Below are 19,461 nucleotides of genomic sequence, written 5' to 3'. Positions count from 1 at the left end.
CGCCGACCCCCTTACAGAGCCAGAAGAGCAGAAGAGGTCCAGAAACCGGCGGCAGAAGACTTTTCAGTCTTCATGAGGTAGCGCACAGCACTGCAGCTGTGCGCCATTGTTGTCACACACTTCACACCAGCGGTCACGGAGGGTGCAGGGCGCTGGGGGGGGCGCCCTGGGCAGCAATGATAATACCTTGTTCTGGCTAAAAAATACATCACATATAGCCCCTGGGGCTATATGGATGTATTTAACCCCTGCCAGGTCTCACAAACACCGGGAGAAGAGCCCGCCGAAATAGGGGGCGGGGCCTATCTCCTCAGCACACGGCGCCATTTTCCTGCTCAACTCCGCTGCGAGGAAGGCTCCCAGGACTCTCCCCTGCACTGCACTACAGAAACAGGGTAAAACAGAGAGGGGGGGGGGCACTTTTTTGGCATTTTTTTGATATATTAAGATGCTATAAAGGAAACAACATTTCTGTAGGGTTGTTCCTATATATTTATAGCGCTTGGGTGTGTGCTGGCAAACTCTCCCTCTGTCTCCCCAAAGGGCTAGTGGGGTACTGTCTTCGATAAGAGCATTCCCTGTGTGTCTGCTGTGTGTCGGTACGTGTGTGTCGACATGTATGAGGACGATGTTGGTGTGGAGGCGGAGCAATTGCCTGTAATGGTGATGTCACCCCCTAGGGAGTCGACACCAGAATGGATGGCTTTGTTTATGGAATTACGTGATAATGTCAGCACGTTACAAAAATCAGTTGACGACATGAGACGGCCGGCAAACCAGTTAGTACCTGTACAGGCGTCTCAGACACCGTCAGGGGCTGTAAAACGCCCTTTACCTCAGTCGGTCGACACAGACCCAGACACGGACACCAAATCTAGTGTCGACGGTGAAGAAACAAACGTATTTTCCAGTAGGGCCACACGATATATGATCACGGCAATGAAGGAGGCTTTGCATATCTCTGATACTGCAAGTACCACAAAAAGGGGTATTATGTGGGGTCTGAAAAAACTACCTGTAGTTTTTCCTGAATCAGAGGAATTGAATGAAGTGTGTGATGAAGCGTGGGTTAACCCCGATAGAAAACTGCTAATTTCAAAGAAGTTATTGGCATTATATCCTTTCCCGCCAGAGGTTAGGGCGCGCTGGGAAACACCCCCTAGGGTGGATAAGGCACTCACACGCTTATCAAAACAAGTGGCGTTACCGTCTCCCGAAACGGCCGCCCTCAAGGATACAGCGGATAGGAGGCTGGAAACTACCCTGAAAAGTATATACACTCATACTGGTGTTATACTGCGACCAGCCATCGCCTCAGCATGGATGTGCAGTGCTGGGGTGGTTTGGTCGGATTCCCTGACTGAAAATATTGATACCCTGGATATGGACAGTATTTTATTGAAAGTGCGATGTCCATATCTGCCAGAAGAAGTTTATGTACGCGACAATGGTCAGGTGATGCGGATTCCAAACGGCATATGGAAGTATTGCCGTATAAAGGGGAGGAATTATTTGGGGTCGGTCTATCGGATTTGGTGGCCACGGCAACAGCCGGGAAATCCACCTTTTTACCTCAGGTCCCCTCCCAACAGAAAAAGACACCGTCTTTTCAGCCGCAGTCCTTTCGTTCCTATAGGAACAAGCGGGCGAAAGGACAGTCATATCTGCCCCGAGGCAAAGGAAAGGGTAAGAGAGTGCACCAAGCAGCTTCTTCCCAGGAGCAGAAGCCCTCCCCGGCTTCTGCAAAGCCCTCAGCATGACGTTGGGGCTTTACAAGCGGACTCAGGGGCGGTGGGGGGTCGACTCAAGAATTTCAGCGCACAGTGAGCTCACTCACAGGTGGACCCCTGGATCCTGCAGGTAGTATCTCAGGGTTACAGGTTGGAATTTGAGAAGTCTCCCCCTCGCCGGTTCCTAAAGTCTGCTTTGCCAACGTCTCCCTCAGACAGGGCGACGGTATTGGAAGCCATTCACAAGCTGTATTCTCAGCAGGTGATAGTCAAGGTACCCCTCCTACAACAGGGAAAGGGGTATTATTCCACACTATTTGTGGTACCGAAGCCGGACGGCTCGGTAAGACCTATTCTAATTCTGAAATCTTTGAACCTGTACATACAAAAATTCAAGTTCAAGATGGAGTCACTCAGAGCAGTGATAGCGAATCTGGAAGAAGGGGACTTTATGGTGTCCCTGGACATCAAGGATGCTTACCTGCATGTCCCAATTTGCCCTTCACATCAAGAGTACCTCAGGTTCGTGGTGCAAAACTGTCATTATCAGTTTCAGACGTTGCCGTTTGGATTGTCCACGGCACCTCGGGTCTTTACCAAGGTAATGGCCGAAATGATGTTTCTTCTGCGTAGAAAAGGCGTATTAATTATCCCTTACTTGGACGATCTCCTGATAAGGGCAAGGTCCAGAGAACAGCTGGAGGACGTAGTAGCACTAACCCAAATAGTGCTGCAACAGCACGGGTGGATTCTGTATTTTCCAAAATCTCAATTGACGCCGACGACACATCTGCTGTTCCTGGGAATGATTCTGGACACGGTTCAGAAAAAGGTGTTTCTTCCGGAGGAGAAAGCCAGGGAGTTATCCGAACTTGTCAGGAACCTCCTAAAACCAGGAAAAGTGTCTGTGCATCAATGCACAAGAGTCCTGGGAAAGATGGTGGCTTCTTACGAAGCGATTCCTTTCGGCAGATTCCACGCACAAACTTTTCAGTGGGATCTGCTGGACAAATGGTCCGGATCGCATCTGCAGATGCATCAGCGGATAACTTTATCGCCACGGACAAGGGTGTCTCTTCTGTGGTGGTTGCAGAGTGCTCATATGTTAGAGGGCCGCAGATTCGGCATACAGGACTGGGTCCTGGTGACCACGGATGCCAGTCTGAGAGGCTGGGGAGCGGTCACACAAGGAAGAAACTTCCAGGGAGTATGGTCAAGCCTGGAGATGTCTCTTCACATAAATATACTGGAGCTAAGAGCGATTTACAATGCTCTAAGCCTGGCAAAACCCCTGCTTCAGGGTCAGCCGGTGTTGATCCAGTCGGACAACATCACGGCAGTCGCCCACGTAAACAGACAGGGCGGCACAAGAAGCAGGAGGGCAATGGCAGAAGCTGCAAGGATTCTTCGCTGGGCGGAAAATCATGTGATAGCACTGTCAGCAGTGTTCATTCCGGGAGTGGACAACTGGGAAGCGGACTTCCTCAGCAGACACGATCTACACCCGGGAGAGTGGGGACTTCATCCAGAAGTCTTCCACATGATTGTGAACCGTTGGGAAAAACCAAAGGTGGATATGATGGCGTCTCGCCTCAACAAAAAACTGGACAGGTATTGCGCCAGGTCAAGAGACCCTCAGGCAATAGCTGTGGACGCTCTGGTAACACCGTGGGTGTTCCAGTCAGTGTATGTGTTTCCTCCTCTGCCTCTCATACCAAAAGTACTGAGAATTATATGGCAAAGGGGAGTAAGAACGATACTCGTGGCTCCGGATTGGCCAAGAAGAACTTGGTACCCGGAACTTCAGGAGATGCTCACGGAAGATCCGTGGCCTCTACCTCTAAGACGGGACCTGCTTCAGCAGGGACCGTGTCTATTCCAAGACTTACCGCGGCTGCGTTTGACGCCATGGCGGTCGAACGCCGAATTCTAAGGGAAAAAGGCATTCCGGAAGAGGTCATCCCTACACTGGTAAAAGCCAGGAAGGAGGTGACTGCACAACATTATCACCGCATTTGGAGAAAATATGTTGCATGGTGTGAGGCCAGGAAGGCCCCCACGGAGGAATTCCAACTGGGTCGATTCCTACATTTCCTGCAAACAGGATTGTCTATGGGACTCAAATTGGGGTCCATTAAGGTTCAAATTTCGGCCCTGTCGATTTTCTTCCAGAAAGAATTGGCTTCAGTTCCTGAAGTCCAGACTTTTGTAAAAGGAGTACTACATATACAGCCCCTGGTTGTGCCCCCAGTGGCTCCGTGGGACCTTAATGTAGTTTTGGATTTTCTCAAATCCCATTGGTTTGAGCCACTCAAATCGGTGGATTTGAAATATCTTACATGGAAAGTAACCATGCTACTGGCCCTGGCTTCAGCCAGGAGAGTATCAGAATTGGCGGCTTTATCGTATAAAAGCCCATATCTGATTTTCCATTCGGACAGGGCAGAACTGCGGACGCCTCCTCAGTTTCTGCCTAAGGTGGTGTCAGCGTTTCACCTGAACCAACCTATTGTGGTGCCTGCGGCTACTAGCGATTTGGAGGATTCCAAGTTGTTGGACGTTGTCAGGGCATTGAAAATATATATTTCAAGGACGGCTGGAGTCAGAAAATCTGACTCGCTGTTTATACTGTATGCACCCAACAAGCTGGGTGCTCCTGCTTCTAAGCAGATGATTGCTCGTTGGATTTGTAGCACAATTCAACTTGCACATTCTGTGGCAGGCCTGCCACAGCCTAAATCTGTCAAGGCCCATTCCACAAGGAAGGTGGGCTCATCCTGGGCGGCTGCCCGAGGGGTCTCGGCATTACAACTCTGCCGAGCAGTTACGTGGTCGGGGGAGAACACGTTTGTAAAATTCTACAAATTTGATACCCTGGCTAAAGAGGACCTGGAGTTCTCTCATTCGGTGCTGCAGAGTCATCCGCACTCTCCCGCCCATTTGGGAGCTTTGGTATAATCCCCATGGTCCTGACGGAGTCCCAGCATCCACTAGGACGTCAGAGAAAATAAGATTTTACTTACCGATAAATCTATTTCTCGTAGTCCGTAGTGGATGCTGGGCGCCCATCCCAAGTGCGGATTGTCTGCAATACTTGTACATAGTTATTGTTACAAAAAAAATCGGGTTGTTATTGTTGTGAGCCGTCTGTTCAGAGGCTCCTACGTTTGTCATACTGTTAACTGGGTTCAGATCACAAGTTGTACGGTGTGATTGGTGTGGCTGGTATGAGTCTTACCCGGGATTCAAAATCCTTCCTTATTGTGTATGCTCGTCCGGGCACAGTATCCTAACTGAGGCTTGGAGGAGGGTCATAGGGGGAGGAGCCAGTGCACACCACCTGATCCTAAAGCTTTATTTTTGTGCCCTGTCTCCTGCGGAGCCGCTAATCCCCATGGTCCTGACGGAGTCCCAGCATCCACTACGGACTACGAGAAATAGATTTATCGGTAAGTAAAATCTTATTATAATACAGGGGGAGTAGCCTGTGGTGTCCTATTATTATTATTATTATTATTATTATTATTATTATACAGGAGGAGCAACCTGTGGTGTCCTGTTAATAAAGACGTTATTATATTTATACTGGGGTGCAGTCTTTAAGTGTTGTTGTTGTTGTTGTTGTTGTTGTTGTTATTATTAATAATTTTATTATATGTAATTGTGGGGATTGAAAATATTGCTCAAATTCTAGGATATATTAAAGCAATGCCCATAATACCCCTGGCATGTGTAACACATGATAATTGGAGCAGGAGGAAGCAAATGTATATCACACTCCTGGAAGTGTCACTGTGACATCACTTATATCTATAGTAATAATACAAGGACATGATTGGGGAGGTGAGAAGGTCTGGGATAGTCACTCTGACGTCACTTATATATATAGAAATAATACAGGGACATGACTGAGGAGGTGAGGGGATCTGGGAGCGTCACAGTGACATCACTTATATCTGTAGTAATACTGGGACATGACTGGGGAGGTGAGGGGATATGGGAATGTCACAGTGACATCACTAATATCTATAGTTATAATACAGGGACATGACTGGGGAGGTGAGGGGGACCTGGGACTGCCACAGTGACAAGAGAAAGAAAGTAGACCTCTTTGTGAGCGCACTCTTGTGAAGAAATAATGAGATATTCTCAAAGAATAAAACTTAACTTTTATTACAAATGATTAAGAAATTATTTAATCTCCTGAGAACAAATAATGTCTCTTGCCGCCTGTCTCCTGCCACCTTTCCCCTGCCTATCTCCTGCCACCCGCACCCTGCTGCCCACCTGCCTGTCACCTGCCACCTTTCCCCTGCCTGTCTCCGGCCACCTTTTTCCTTGCGTGTCTCCAGCAACCTTTCCCTTGCCTGTCTCCTGCAGCCTTTCCCCTGCCCAACCTTTCCCATGCCTGTCGCCTGCAACCTTTCCCCTGCCTGTCGCCTGCAACCTTTCCCCTGCCTGTCGCCTGCAACCTTTTCCCTGCCTGTCTCCTGCAGCCTTTCCCCTGCCTGTCTCCTGCAACCTTTCCCCTGCCTGTCTCCTGCAACCTTTCCCCTGCCTGTCTCCTGCCGCCTTTCCACTGCCTGTCTCCTGCCACCCCCTTGCCTGTCTCCTGCCACCTTTGCTACACCATCGGTTTGATGTGTGAAACCTGAGGTCACGGAGACTGTACGCCGCAGCTCCATGAATGAGGCCATGAAATTTCCATCAGGAGACCCTGTCCCTTCACAACCAATTCTCACCCTTACACCACTTCATGGCTGCAGCCATACTTGTCTGACAACTCAGGACACCTAGAGCACATACTCCGTATGGGTCCTGCACAAGAGCGGTGTACCGAACATCAGCTCATTGTGTTATGCACACCAGTGCCTGCAGGAAAGTACTGGTGATTGAACTGTTATGCAAAACAAATGGACTCACAGACAAACTGACATAACGTACACAGAAGGTGATAGGGTAACAAAATACACACAAAGTGAACAGAGAAGCCCAGAGGCTAAGGAACTGGGTATCTCCCTTGTATTAGAACTGCTCAGATGGAAAAAGCAAGATGTTGTGTTTTAATACGTAGAGAACCCGAAATGCTGTTGCTAAGGGCAACAGCAAAACCCTAAAGGGTTACCAACGGGTGTGGCAGTAAACTCCTTGGTCAGAGATGGAATGATAGACACAAGGAGAGTCTCCACAATCCTAATTCTCACTTGCAGTGCACAGGTTTTAGCTTACTGCCACTAAACTGACCCCTGACACCTAGCACAGTGAGACAGGATTAGACAGGCAAGTCTTAGAATACAGCCGCAAACTTGCTAAGTTCACAGAGTAGTAACAGAACCCCAGCAAGCTAAACGACTGACTCCAGTCTTACTGCTAGGTCTGGATTGGCAGAGTGTAATACCAAATCCCCAGGCCTATTTGCAGTAAGCAACAAACAAATACAAAGCTACACAGTACTGGCTAACTTTCATGAACTGACTAACCAACAAAGATTCAGCAGCATCTGCTTACCCTGAGAAGAGGCCTTATAAAGCAGGTGCTGTCCACGCCCCACTTAGACCTCACAGACTGTGAGCACAAAAACCAGCACCGGATCCCCTGCCGTGCACAGAGCCTATAACCACTGCACAGCAAAAGACCCGAACCGGAGTATCAGCTGCGCTCAGGTTACTCCACTAGCACTTGTCTCCCGGTTGCCATGACGACGTGGCAGCACAGGGCAGGAGACCCTAACACATTGTGACTCCACCCACAATAGCGCTACAATCTAGATCAGGCCCACTATGCAGTACAGCCTTTATGGGGCTGGGTCACAGGATCCTCGTAGACACTGACCAGGACTCTATGGCTGTGGGGAAATAAGAGACTTAATGACCACTCTATTCCACATTTACTATGTTACATGTGCAATATGTTTTATGTATTATTTTTATTCCAGGAACTCCAGCTGTGGGGAACGGAGTCTTTATTACACATCACATGTTCTGTATTCTCTCTGATTCAGCGAGGATGGACAAGGACAGGATTCACAGGACTGAGAGTATAATAAAAATCACCCTGGAGATCATCTACCTGCTGACTGAGGAGGTGAGTGGATCTAGGAGCGTCACAGTGACCTTATATCTATAGTAATAATACAGGGACATGACTGGGGAGGTTAGGGGATCTGGGAGCGTCACAGTGACCTTATATCTATAGTAATAATACAGGTACAGGACTGGGGAGGTGAGGGGATCTGGGAGCATCATTGTGTCATCACTTTTATCTATAGTAATAAAACAAGGACATGACTGGGGAGGTGAAAGGATCTGGGATGAAAGGATCTGGGAGCATCACTGTGACCTTATATCTCTAGTAATAATACAGGGACATGACTGGGGTGGTGAGGGGATCTGGGAGCATCATTGTGTCATCACTTTTATCTATAGTAATAAAACAAGGACATGACTGGGGAGGTGAAAGGATCTGGGATGAAAGGATCTGGGAGCATCACTGTGACCTTATATCTATAGAAATAATATAGGAACATAACTGGGGAGGTGAGAAGATCTGGGAGTGTCACAGTGACATCATTTATATCTATAGTAATAATACAGGGACATGACTGGGGAGGTGATAGGATCTGTGAGCATCACTGTGATCTTATAGCTATAGTAATAACACAGGGACATGACTGGGGAGGCGAGGGAATCTGTGAGCATCACTGTGGCATCACTTATCTCTATAGTAATAATACAGGGACATGATTAGGGAGGTGTGCGGATCTTGAGGCTATACAGTGAAATTATTTTTATCTATAGTAATGATACAGGGACGTGACTGGGGAGGTGAGGGGATCTGGGTGCGTCACTGTGACATCACTAATATCTATAGTCATAATACAGGGATATGACTAGGGAGTTGAGGGAATCAGAGCGTCACCGTGAGGTCACATATCTGTAGTAATATTACAGGGATGTAACTGGGAAGCTGAGAGGTCTTAGAGCATCACAGTGACATCACTTATATCTATAGTAATAATACAGGGACATGACTGGGGAGTTGAGAGGATTTTGAAGCGTTACTGATAAGTAACTTATATCTATAGTTATAATACAGGGACTTGACTGTGGAAGTGGGGGGATCTGGGAGCGTCACAGTGACATCACTTATATCAATAGTAATAATACAGGGACATGACTGGGGAGGTGAGGCAGTCGGAGCGTCATAGTGAGGTCACTTATATATATAGTAATAATATAGGGACATGACTGGGGAGGTAAGGGGATCTGGGAGTGTCACAGTGACATCACATATCTATAGTAATAATCAGTGATGAGCGGATTCGGTTTTACTCGGTTCTCAAAACAGAACCTTATTGGCTATCCAGAACACGTGACAACCGTGAGCCAATAAGATGCCGTTTTGAGAACCGAGTAAATACGAACCCGCTCATCACTAGTAATAATACAGGGACATAACTGTGGAGGTGAGGGAATCTGGGAGTGTCACAGTGACGTCACTTATTTCTACAGTAATAATACAGGGACATGACTGGGCAGGTGAGGGGATCTGGGAGCATCACAGTGACATCACATATCTATAGTAATAATACAGGGACATAACTGTGGAGGTGAGGGGATCTGGAAGTGTCACAGTGACGTCACTTATTTGTATAGTAATAATACAGGGACATGACTGGGGAGGTGAGGGGATCTGGGAGTGTATATATTGATATATGATGTGACCACCATTACACAGGATTACACAATAGTGAAGAAGACATCCAATGAGTATGAGACACCCAGCAGCCATCCCCGTGTATCAGGAGGACTGAGTAGAACCCAGAGCCCAATCACGGTGCCTCCACCTCACTCACTGACACATGAGAGACACCATGACAAGAAGATCCTGGAACTCGCCAACAAGATCATTCAGTTGCTGACAGGAGAGGTGACTGCTGGGAATGGGGCATTATACAGTAACACCAGGGAATGTGTCTGGGTGATGACTGGAGAGGTGACTGCTGGGAATGGGATATATACAGTAACACCAGGGAATGTGTCTGGGTGATGACTGGAGAGGTTACTGCTTGGAATGGGGCATTATACAGTAACACCAGGGGATGTGTCCAGGTGATGACTGGAGAGGTGACTGCTGGGAATGGGGCATTATACAGTAACACCAGGGAACGTGTTTGGGTGATAACTGAAGAGGTGACTGCTGGGAATGGGATATATGTAGTAACATCGGGGGACGTGTGTGGGTGATGACTGGAGAGTGACTGCTGGGAATGGGACATTATACAGTAACACCAGGGGACGTATCTGGGTGATGACTGGAGAGGTGACTGCTGGGAATGGGGCATTATACAGTAACACCAGGGGACGTGTCTGGGTGATGACTGGAGAGGTGACTGCTGGGAATGGGGCATTATACAGTAACACCAGGGGACGTGTCTGGGTGATGACTGGAGAGGTGACTGCTGGGAATGGTACATTATACAGTAACACCAGGGGATGTGTCTGGGTGATGACTGGAGAGGTGATTGCTGGGAATGGGACATTATACAGTAACACTGGGGGGCGTGTCTGGTTGATAACTGGAGAGGTGACTGCTGGGAATGGGACATTATACAGTAACACCAGGGGATGTGTCTGGGTGATGACTGGAGAGGTGACTGCTGGGAATGGGACATTATACAGTAACACCGGGGGACGTGTCTGGGTGATGACTGGAGAGGTGACTGCTGGGAATGGGACATTATACAGTAACACCGGGGGACGTGTCTGGGTGATGACTGGAGAGGTGACTGCTGGGAATGGGGCATTATACAGTAACACCGGGGGACGTGTCTGGGTGATGACTGGAGAGGTGACTGCTGGGAATGTGGCATTATACAGTAACACCGGGGGACGTGTGTGGGTGATGACTGGAGAGGTGACTGCTGGGAATGTGGCATTATACAGTAACACCAGGGGACGTGTCTGGGTGATGACTGGAGAGGTGACTGCTGGGAATGGGGCATTATACAGTAACACCAGGGGATGTGTCTGGGTGATGACTGGAGAGGTGACTGCTGGGAATGTGGCATTATACAGTAACACCGGGGGATGTGTCTAGGTGATGACTGGAGAGGTGACTGCCGGCAATGGAGCATTACACTGTAACACTGGGGCACGTGTCTGGGGGATGACTGGAGAGGTGACTGCCGGGAATGGAGCATTATACAGTAACACCGGGGAATGTGTCTGGGTGATGACTGAAGAGGTGACTGCTAGGAACTAGCTATATACAGAAAAAACGGAGGCTGTGTCTGGATGATGACTGGAGAGGTGACTGCTGGGAATGGGACATTATACAGTAACACCAGGGGATGTGTCTGGGTGATGACTGGAGAGGTGACTGCTGGGATTGGGATGTATACAGTAACACCGGGGGACGTGTGTGGGTGATGACCGGAGAGTGACTGCTGGGAATGGGACATTATACAGTAACACCAGGGGATTTGTCTGGGTGAAGACTGGAGGGGTTACTGCTGGGAATGGGACATTATACAGTAACACCAGGGGGTGTGTCTGGGTGATGACTGGAGAGGTGACTGCTGGGAATGGGACATTATACAGTAACACCAGGGGACGTGTCTGGGTGAATACTGGATAGGTGACTGCTGGGAATGGGGCATTATGCAGTAACACCGGGGGATGTGTCTGGGTGATGACTGGAGAGGTTACTGCTGGGAATGGGACATTATACAGTAACACCGGGGGACATGTCTGGGTGATGACTGGAGAGGTGACTGCTGGGATTGGGATGTATACAGTAACACCGGGGGATGTGTGTGGGTGATGACTGGAGAGTGACTGCTGGGAATGGGACATTATACAGTAACACCAGGGGATGTGTCTGGGTGAAGACTGGAGGGGTTACTGCTGGGAATGGGACATTATACAGTAACACCAGGGGATGTGTCTGGGTGATGACTGGAGAGGTGACTGCTGGGAATGGGACACTATACAGTAACACCAGGGGACATGTCTGGGTGAAGACTGGAGAGGTGACTGCTGGGAATGGGGCATTGTACTGTAACACCAGGGGACGTGTCTGGGTGAAGACTGGAGAGGTGACTGCTGGGAATGGGACATTATACAGTAACACCAGGAGATGTGTCTGGGTGATGACTAGAGAGGTGACTGCTGGGAATGGGGCATTATACAGTAACACCAGGGGATGTGTCTGGGTGATGACTGGAGAGGTGACTGCTGGGAATGGGACATTATACAGTAACATCGGGGACGTGTCTGTGTGATGACTGGAGAGGTGACTGCTGGGAATGGGGCATTATACAGTAACTCCAGGGGACGTGTCTGGGTGATGACTGGAGAGGTGACTGCTTGGAATGGGTCATTATACAGTAACACCGGGGGATGTGTCTGGGTGATGACTGGAGAGGTGACTGCTGGGAATGGGACATTATACAGTAACACCAGGGGACGTGTCTGGGTGAAGACTGGATAGGTGAATGCTGGGAATGGTACATTATACAGTAACACCAGGGGATGTGTCTGGGTGATGACTGGAGAGGTGACTGCTGGGAATGGGACATTATACAGTAACACTGGGGGGCGTGTCTGGTTGATAACTGGAGAGGTGACTGCTGGGAATGGGACATTATACACTAACACCAGGGGATGTGTCTGGGTGATGACTGGAGAGGTGACTGCTGGGAATGGGACATTATACAGTAACACCGGGGGACGTGTCTGGGTGATGACTGGAGAGGTGACTGCTGGGAATGGGACATTATACAGTAACACCAGGGGACGTGTCTGGGTGATGACTGGAGAGGTGACTGCTGGGAATGGGGCATTATACAGTAACACCGGGGGACGTGTCTGGGTGATGACTGGAGAGGTGACTGCTGGGAATGGGGCATTATACAGTAACACCAGGGGACGTGTCTGGGTGATGACTGGAGAGGTGACTGCTGGGAATGGTACATTATACAGTAACACCAGGGGATGTGTCTGGGTGATGACTGGAGAGGTGATTGCTGGGAATGGGACATTATACAGTAACACTGGGGGGCGTGTCTGGTTGATAACTGGAGAGGTGACTGCTGGGAATGGGACATTATACAGTAACACCAGGGGATGTGTCTGGGTGATGACTGGAGAGGTGACTGCTGGGAATGGGACATTATACAGTAACACCGGGGGACGTGTCTGGGTGATGACTGGAGAGGTGACTGCTGGGAATGGGACATTATACAGTAACACCGGGGGACGTGTCTGGGTGATGACTGGAGAGGTGACTGCTGGGAATGGGGCATTATACAGTAACACCGGGGGACGTGTGTGGGTGATGACTGGAGAGGTGACTGCTGGGAATGTGGCATTATACAGTAACACCAGGGGACGTGTCTGGGTGATGACTGGAGAGGTGACTGCTGGGAATGGGGCATTATACAGTAACACCAGGGGATGTGTCTGGGTGATGACTGGAGAGGTGACTGCTGGGAATGTGGCATTATACAGTAACACCGGGGGATGTGTCTAGGTGATGACTGGAGAGGTGACTGCCGGCAATGGAGCATTACACTGTAACACTGGGGCACGTGTCTGGGGGATGACTGGAGAGGTGACTGCCGGGAATGGAGCATTATACAGTAACACCGGGGAATGTGTCTGGGTGATGACTGAAGAGGTGACTGCTAGGAACTAGCTATATACAGAAAAAACGGAGGCTGTGTCTGGATGATGACTGGAGAGGTGACTGCTGGGAATGGGACATTATACAGTAACACCAGGGGATGTGTCTGGGTGATGACTGGAGAGGTGACTGCTGGGATTGGGATGTATACAGTAACACCGGGGGACGTGTGTGGGTGATGACCGGAGAGTGACTGCTGGGAATGGGACATTATACAGTAACACCAGGGGATTTGTCTGGGTGAAGACTGGAGGGGTTACTGCTGGGAATGGGACATTATACAGTAACACCAGGGGGTGTGTCTGGGTGATGACTGGAGAGGTGACTGCTGGGAATGGGACATTATACAGTAACACCAGGGGACGTGTCTGGGTGAATACTGGATAGGTGACTGCTGGGAATGGGGCATTATGCAGTAACACCGGGGGATGTGTCTGGGTGATGACTGGAGAGGTTACTGCTGGGAATGGGACATTATACAGTAACACCGGGGGACATGTCTGGGTGATGACTGGAGAGGTGACTGCTGGGATTGGGATGTATACAGTAACACCGGGGGATGTGTGTGGGTGATGACTGGAGAGTGACTGCTGGGAATGGGACATTATACAGTAACACCAGGGGATGTGTCTGGGTGAAGACTGGAGGGGTTACTGCTGGGAATGGGACATTATACAGTAACACCAGGGGATGTGTCTGGGTGATGACTGGAGAGGTGACTGCTGGGAATGGGACACTATACAGTAACACCAGGGGACATGTCTGGGTGAAGACTGGAGAGGTGACTGCTGGGAATGGGGCATTGTACTGTAACACCAGGGGACGTGTCTGGGTGAAGACTGGAGAGGTGACTGCTGGGAATGGGGCATTATACAGTAACACCAGGGGATGTGTCTGGGTGATGACTGGAGAGGTGACTGCTGGGAATAGGACATTATACAGTAACATCGGGGACGTGTCTGTGTGATGACTGGAGAGGTGACTGCTGGGAATGGGGCATTATACAGTAACTCCAGGGGACGTGTCTGGGTGATGACTGGAGAGGTGACTGCTTGGAATGGGTCATTATACAGTAACACCGGGGGATGTGTCTGGGTGATGACTGGAGAGGTGACTGCTGGGAATGGGACATTATACAGTAACACCAGGGGACGTGTCTGGGTGAAGACTGGATAGGTGAATGCTGGGAATGGTACATTATACAGTAACACCAGGGGATGTGTCTGGGTGATGACTGGAGAGGTGACTGCTGGGAATGGGACATTATACAGTAACACTGGGGGGCGTGTCTGGTTGATAACTGGAGAGGTGACTGCTGGGAATGGGACATTATACACTAACACCAGGGGATGTGTCTGGGTGATGACTGGAGAGGTGACTGCTGGGAATGGGACATTATACAGTAACACCGGGGGACGTGTCTGGGTGATGACTGGAGAGGTGACTGCTGGGAATGGGACATTATACAGTAACACCGGGGGACGTGTCTGGGTGATGATTGGAGAGGTGACTGCTGGGAATGGGGCATTATACAGTAACACCGGGGGACGTGTGTGGGTGATGACTGGAGAGGTGACTGCTGGGAATGTGGCATTATACAGTAACACCGGGGGATGTGTCTGGGTGATGACTGGAGAGGTGACTGCTGGGAATGTGGCATTATACAGTAACACCGGGGGATGTGTCTGGGTGATGACTGGAGAGGTGACTGCCGGCAATGGAGCATTACACTGTAACACTGGGGCACGTGTCTGGGTGATGACTGGAGAGGTGACTGCCGGGAATGGAGCATTATACAGTAACACCGGGGAATGTGTCTGGGTGATGACTGAAGAGGTGACTGCTAGGAACTAGCTATATACAGAAAAAACGGAGGCTGTGTCTGGATGATGACTGGAGAGGTGACTGCTGGGAATGGGACATTATACAGTAACACCGGGGGACATGTCTGGGTGATGACTGGAGAGGTGACTGCTGGGATTGGGATGTATACAGGAACACCGGGGGATGTGTGTGGGTGATGACTGGAGAGTGACTGCTGGGAATGGGACATTATACAGTAACACCAGGGGATGTGTCTGGGTGAAGACTGGAGAGGTGACTGCTGGGAATGGGGCATTGTACTGTAACACCAGAGGACGTGTCTGGGTGAAGACTGGAGAGGTGACTGCTGGGAATGGGACATTATACAGTAACACCAGGAGATGTGTCTGGGTGATGACTAGAGAGGTGACTGTTGGGAATGGGGCATTATACAGTAACACCAGGGGATGTGTCTGGGTGATGACTGGAGAGGTGACTGCTCGGAATGGGACATTATACAGTAACACCAGGAGATGTGTCTGGGTGATGACTAGAGAGGTGACTGCTGGGAATGGGGCATTATACAGTAACACCAGGGGATGTGTCTGGGTGATGACTGGAGAGGTGACTGCTCGGAATGGGGCATTATGCAGTAACACCAGGGGATGTGTCTGGTGAAGACTGGAGAGGTGACTGCTGGGAATGGGACATTATACAGTAACACTAGGGGATGTGTCTGGGTGATGACTGGAGAGGTGACTGCTGGGAATGGGACATTATACAGTAACATCGGGGACGTGTCTGTGTGATGACTGGAGAGGTGACTGCTGGGAATGGGGCATTATACAATAACTCCAGGGGACGTGTCTGGGTGATGACTGGAGAGGTGACTGCTTGGAATGGGTCATTATACAGTAACACCGGGGGATGTGTCTGGGTGATGACTGGAGAGGTGACTGCTGGGAATGGGATATTATACAGTAACACCAGGGGACGTGTCTGGGTGAATGCTGGGAATGGGGCATTATACAGTAACAACAGGGGATGTGTCTGGTGAAGACTGGAGAGGTGACTGCTGGGAATGGGGCATTCTATAGTAACATCGGGGGATGTGTATGGATGATGACTGGAGAGGTGACTGCTGGGAATGGGGCATTATACAGTAACACCAGGGGATGTCTGAGTGATGACTGGAGAGGTGACTGCTGGGAATGGGACATTATACAGTAACACCAGGGGACGTGTCTGGTTGATGACTGGAGAGGTGACTGCTGGGAATGGAACATTATACAGTAACACCAGGGGATGTGTCTGGGTGTAGACTGGAGAGGTGACTGCTGGGAATGGGACATTGGCCCTCATTCCGAGTTGTTCGCTCGGAGATTTTCATCGCATCGCAGTGAGAATTCTCTTAGTGCGCATGCGCAATGTTCGCACTGCGACTGCGCAAAGTAACTTTGCTATGAAGAAAGTAAGTTTACTCACGGCTTTTTCATCGCTCCGACGTTCGCATTGTGATTGACAGGAAATGGGTGTTACTGGGCGGATGCACGGCGTTTTAGGGGCGTGTGGCTGAAAACGCTACCGTTTCCGGAAAAAACGCAGGAGTGGCCGGGGAAACGGTGGGTGTGCCTGGGCGAACGCTGGGTGTGTTTATGACGTCAGCCAGGAACGAAAAGCACTGAACTGATCGCACAGGCAGAGTAAGTCTGAAGCTACTCAAAAACTGCTAACTCGTTTGTGATCGCAATATTGCGCATACATCGGTCGCACATTTAAGAAGCTATGATTCACTCCCAGTAGGCGGCGGCTTAGCGTGTGTAACTCTGCTACATTCGCCTTGCGAGCGATCAACTCGGAATGAGGGCCCTTATACAGTAACACCGGGGGATGTGTCCGGGTGATGAATGGAGAGGTGACTGCTGGGAATGGGACATTATACAGTAACACCAGGGGATGTGTCTGGGTGAAGACTGGAGAGGTGACTGCTGGGAATGGGGCATTGTACTGTAACACCAGGGGACGTGTCTGGGTGAATACTGGATAGGTGACTGCTGGGAATGGGGCATTATGCAGTAACACCGGGGGATGTGTCTGGGTGATGACTGGAGAGGTGACTGCTGGGAATGGGACATTATACAGTAACACCAGGGGATGTGTCTGGGTGATGACTAGAGAGGTGACTGCTGGGAATGGGGCATTATACAGTAACACCAGGGGATGTGTCTGGGTGATGACTGGAGAGGTGACTGCTGGGAATGGGACACTATACAGTAACACCAGGGGACAAGTCTGGGTGAAGACTGGAGAGGTGACTGCTGGGAATGGGACATTATACAGTAACACCAGGGGATGTGTCTGGGTGAAGACTGGAGAGGTGACTGCTGGGAATGGGACATTATACAGTAACACCAGGGGACGTGTCTGGTTGATGACTGGAGAGGTGACTGCTGGGAATGGGACATTATACAGTAACACCAGGGGATGTGTCTGGGTGTAGACTGGAGAGGTGACTGCTGGGAATGGGACATTATACAGTAACACCGGGGGATGTGTCCGGGTGATAAATGGAGAGGTGACTGCTGGGAATAGGACATTATACAGTAACACCAGGGGATGTGTCTGGGTGAAGACTGGAGAGGTGACTGCTGGGAATGGGGCATTATACAGTAACACCAGGGGACGTGTCTGGGTGATGACTGGAGAGGTGACTGCTGGGAATGGGACATTATATTTGTATTGTTTAATCTATTACTGAAATCAACAATTTTACAATATTTTATTAATGGTTTACATAGGGTGAAGCACAATTAAATCATATTAAAGTCAAAGATACAGAGGGAGAAGAAGAGACGTATGTGACTGATATAAAGGCAGAAGATATAGAGGGAGAAGAAGAGATGTATGTGAGGGGTGATCAGCAGTGTAAGGAGGAGGAGATCCCTACAGATATCAGCACAGGTGAGTAATAAACAATTATTACAGAAAAGAGTCACATATTCTCCTTTCTCAGTCACTACAGCAATCTCTTATCCTACACCCTCCTCTGTCAGTAGAAATTAGGGAACTGTATTTGCATAGTAGGGGAGTCAGGAGCCATCAGCCTCTATTATACTCCTTCTCTCCCTCTCACATCATGTCACTGTGTGTTACCAGCCCAGAGATCTGACCAGTCTCCTCCCCACACTCTCTGGTGTATCTCATACATCAGGAGACATCAGCCCCTGTTATACTCCTGCTCTCCTCATATTTTGTTACTGTGTGTCACCAGAAGCCATACTGTGTGCTAGCAGTACCTCTGACTATGGTATTACATGCCCTGAGAGTGTCCCTGTTAGCACACGCCAGTCTATGTTTAAACCACTTATTTCTGGCATGGTGCGGCTGCTTGTTGGGGCACACACAGGCTTGGGGTTCCTCATACCACATGACAAAAGAACCCCAGCAAGTTAAACGACTGACTCCAGTCTTACTGCTAGGTCTGGATTGGCAGAGTGTAGTACCAAATCCCCAGGCCTATTTGCAGTAAGCAACAACAAATACAAAGCTACACAGTACTGGCTAACTTTCAGGAACTGACTAACCAACAAAGATTCAGCAGCATCTGCTTAACCTGAGAAGAGGCCTTATATAGCAGGTGCTGTCCACGCCCCACTCAGACCTCACAGACTGTGAGCACAAAAACCAGCACCGGATCCCCTGCCGTGCACAGAGCCTGTAACCACTGCACAGCAAAAGACCCGAACCGGAGTATCAGCTGCGCTCAGGTTACTCTGCTAGCACTTGTCTCCCGGTTGCCTTGACGACGTGGCAGCACAGGGCAGGAGACCCTAACAGTACCCCCCCTCAAAGAACCCCTACCACCGGGTTTATCGGGGAACTGCGAGAAGAAAGAGCGTATCAGTCTGGGGGCATGAAGATCACAACTGCGCACCCACGACCGCTTCTCCGGGCCATACCCCTTCCAGTGCACCAAAAATGACAGCCGACCCCGAACCATCTTGGAGTCAAAAATCCTTTCAACAACAAACTCCCTCTGGCCACGTATCAGAAGAGGGGAAGGTCTTCCACTGGAAGAAGGATTACTAATCGCCCGTTTTAAAAGGGAACAATGAAATGTTTTATTGATACCCAAAGAACGGGGCAGATCTAACTGAAATGCCACCGGATTGATAACCCTGGTGATCTTATAAGGGCCGATGAACCGGGGGCCTAACTTATGAGATGGCTGTCTCAACTT

The 19,461-nt window shown here is 49.7% G+C and overlaps 1 protein-coding gene across 1 annotated transcript in view; it reads left to right on the top strand.

Annotated features, from left to right (window-relative positions):
* Positions 1 to 19,461, top strand: part of LOC134983498 (gastrula zinc finger protein XlCGF57.1-like) — a 44,457-nt gene that overhangs the window by 13,605 nt on the left and 11,391 nt on the right. The window contains exons 2-4 of the mRNA XM_063949162.1: positions 7,666 to 7,814; positions 9,468 to 9,659; positions 18,020 to 18,182. Of these exons, the coding sequence (XP_063805232.1) occupies positions 7,707 to 7,814; positions 9,468 to 9,659; positions 18,020 to 18,182 (463 nt within the window). The 5' untranslated portion in view covers positions 7,666 to 7,706. The remainder of the gene's footprint in view (positions 1 to 7,665; positions 7,815 to 9,467; positions 9,660 to 18,019; positions 18,183 to 19,461) is intronic.

This window comes from Pseudophryne corroboree (genome assembly GCF_028390025.1).
Source record: "Pseudophryne corroboree isolate aPseCor3 chromosome 3 unlocalized genomic scaffold, aPseCor3.hap2 SUPER_3_unloc_16, whole genome shotgun sequence".
In the NCBI taxonomy this organism is placed as follows: Eukaryota; Metazoa; Chordata; class Amphibia; order Anura; family Myobatrachidae; genus Pseudophryne; species Pseudophryne corroboree.
The sequence above is the reverse complement of the archived record's forward strand: the minus strand, read 5'-3'. Positions and strand labels throughout refer to the sequence as shown.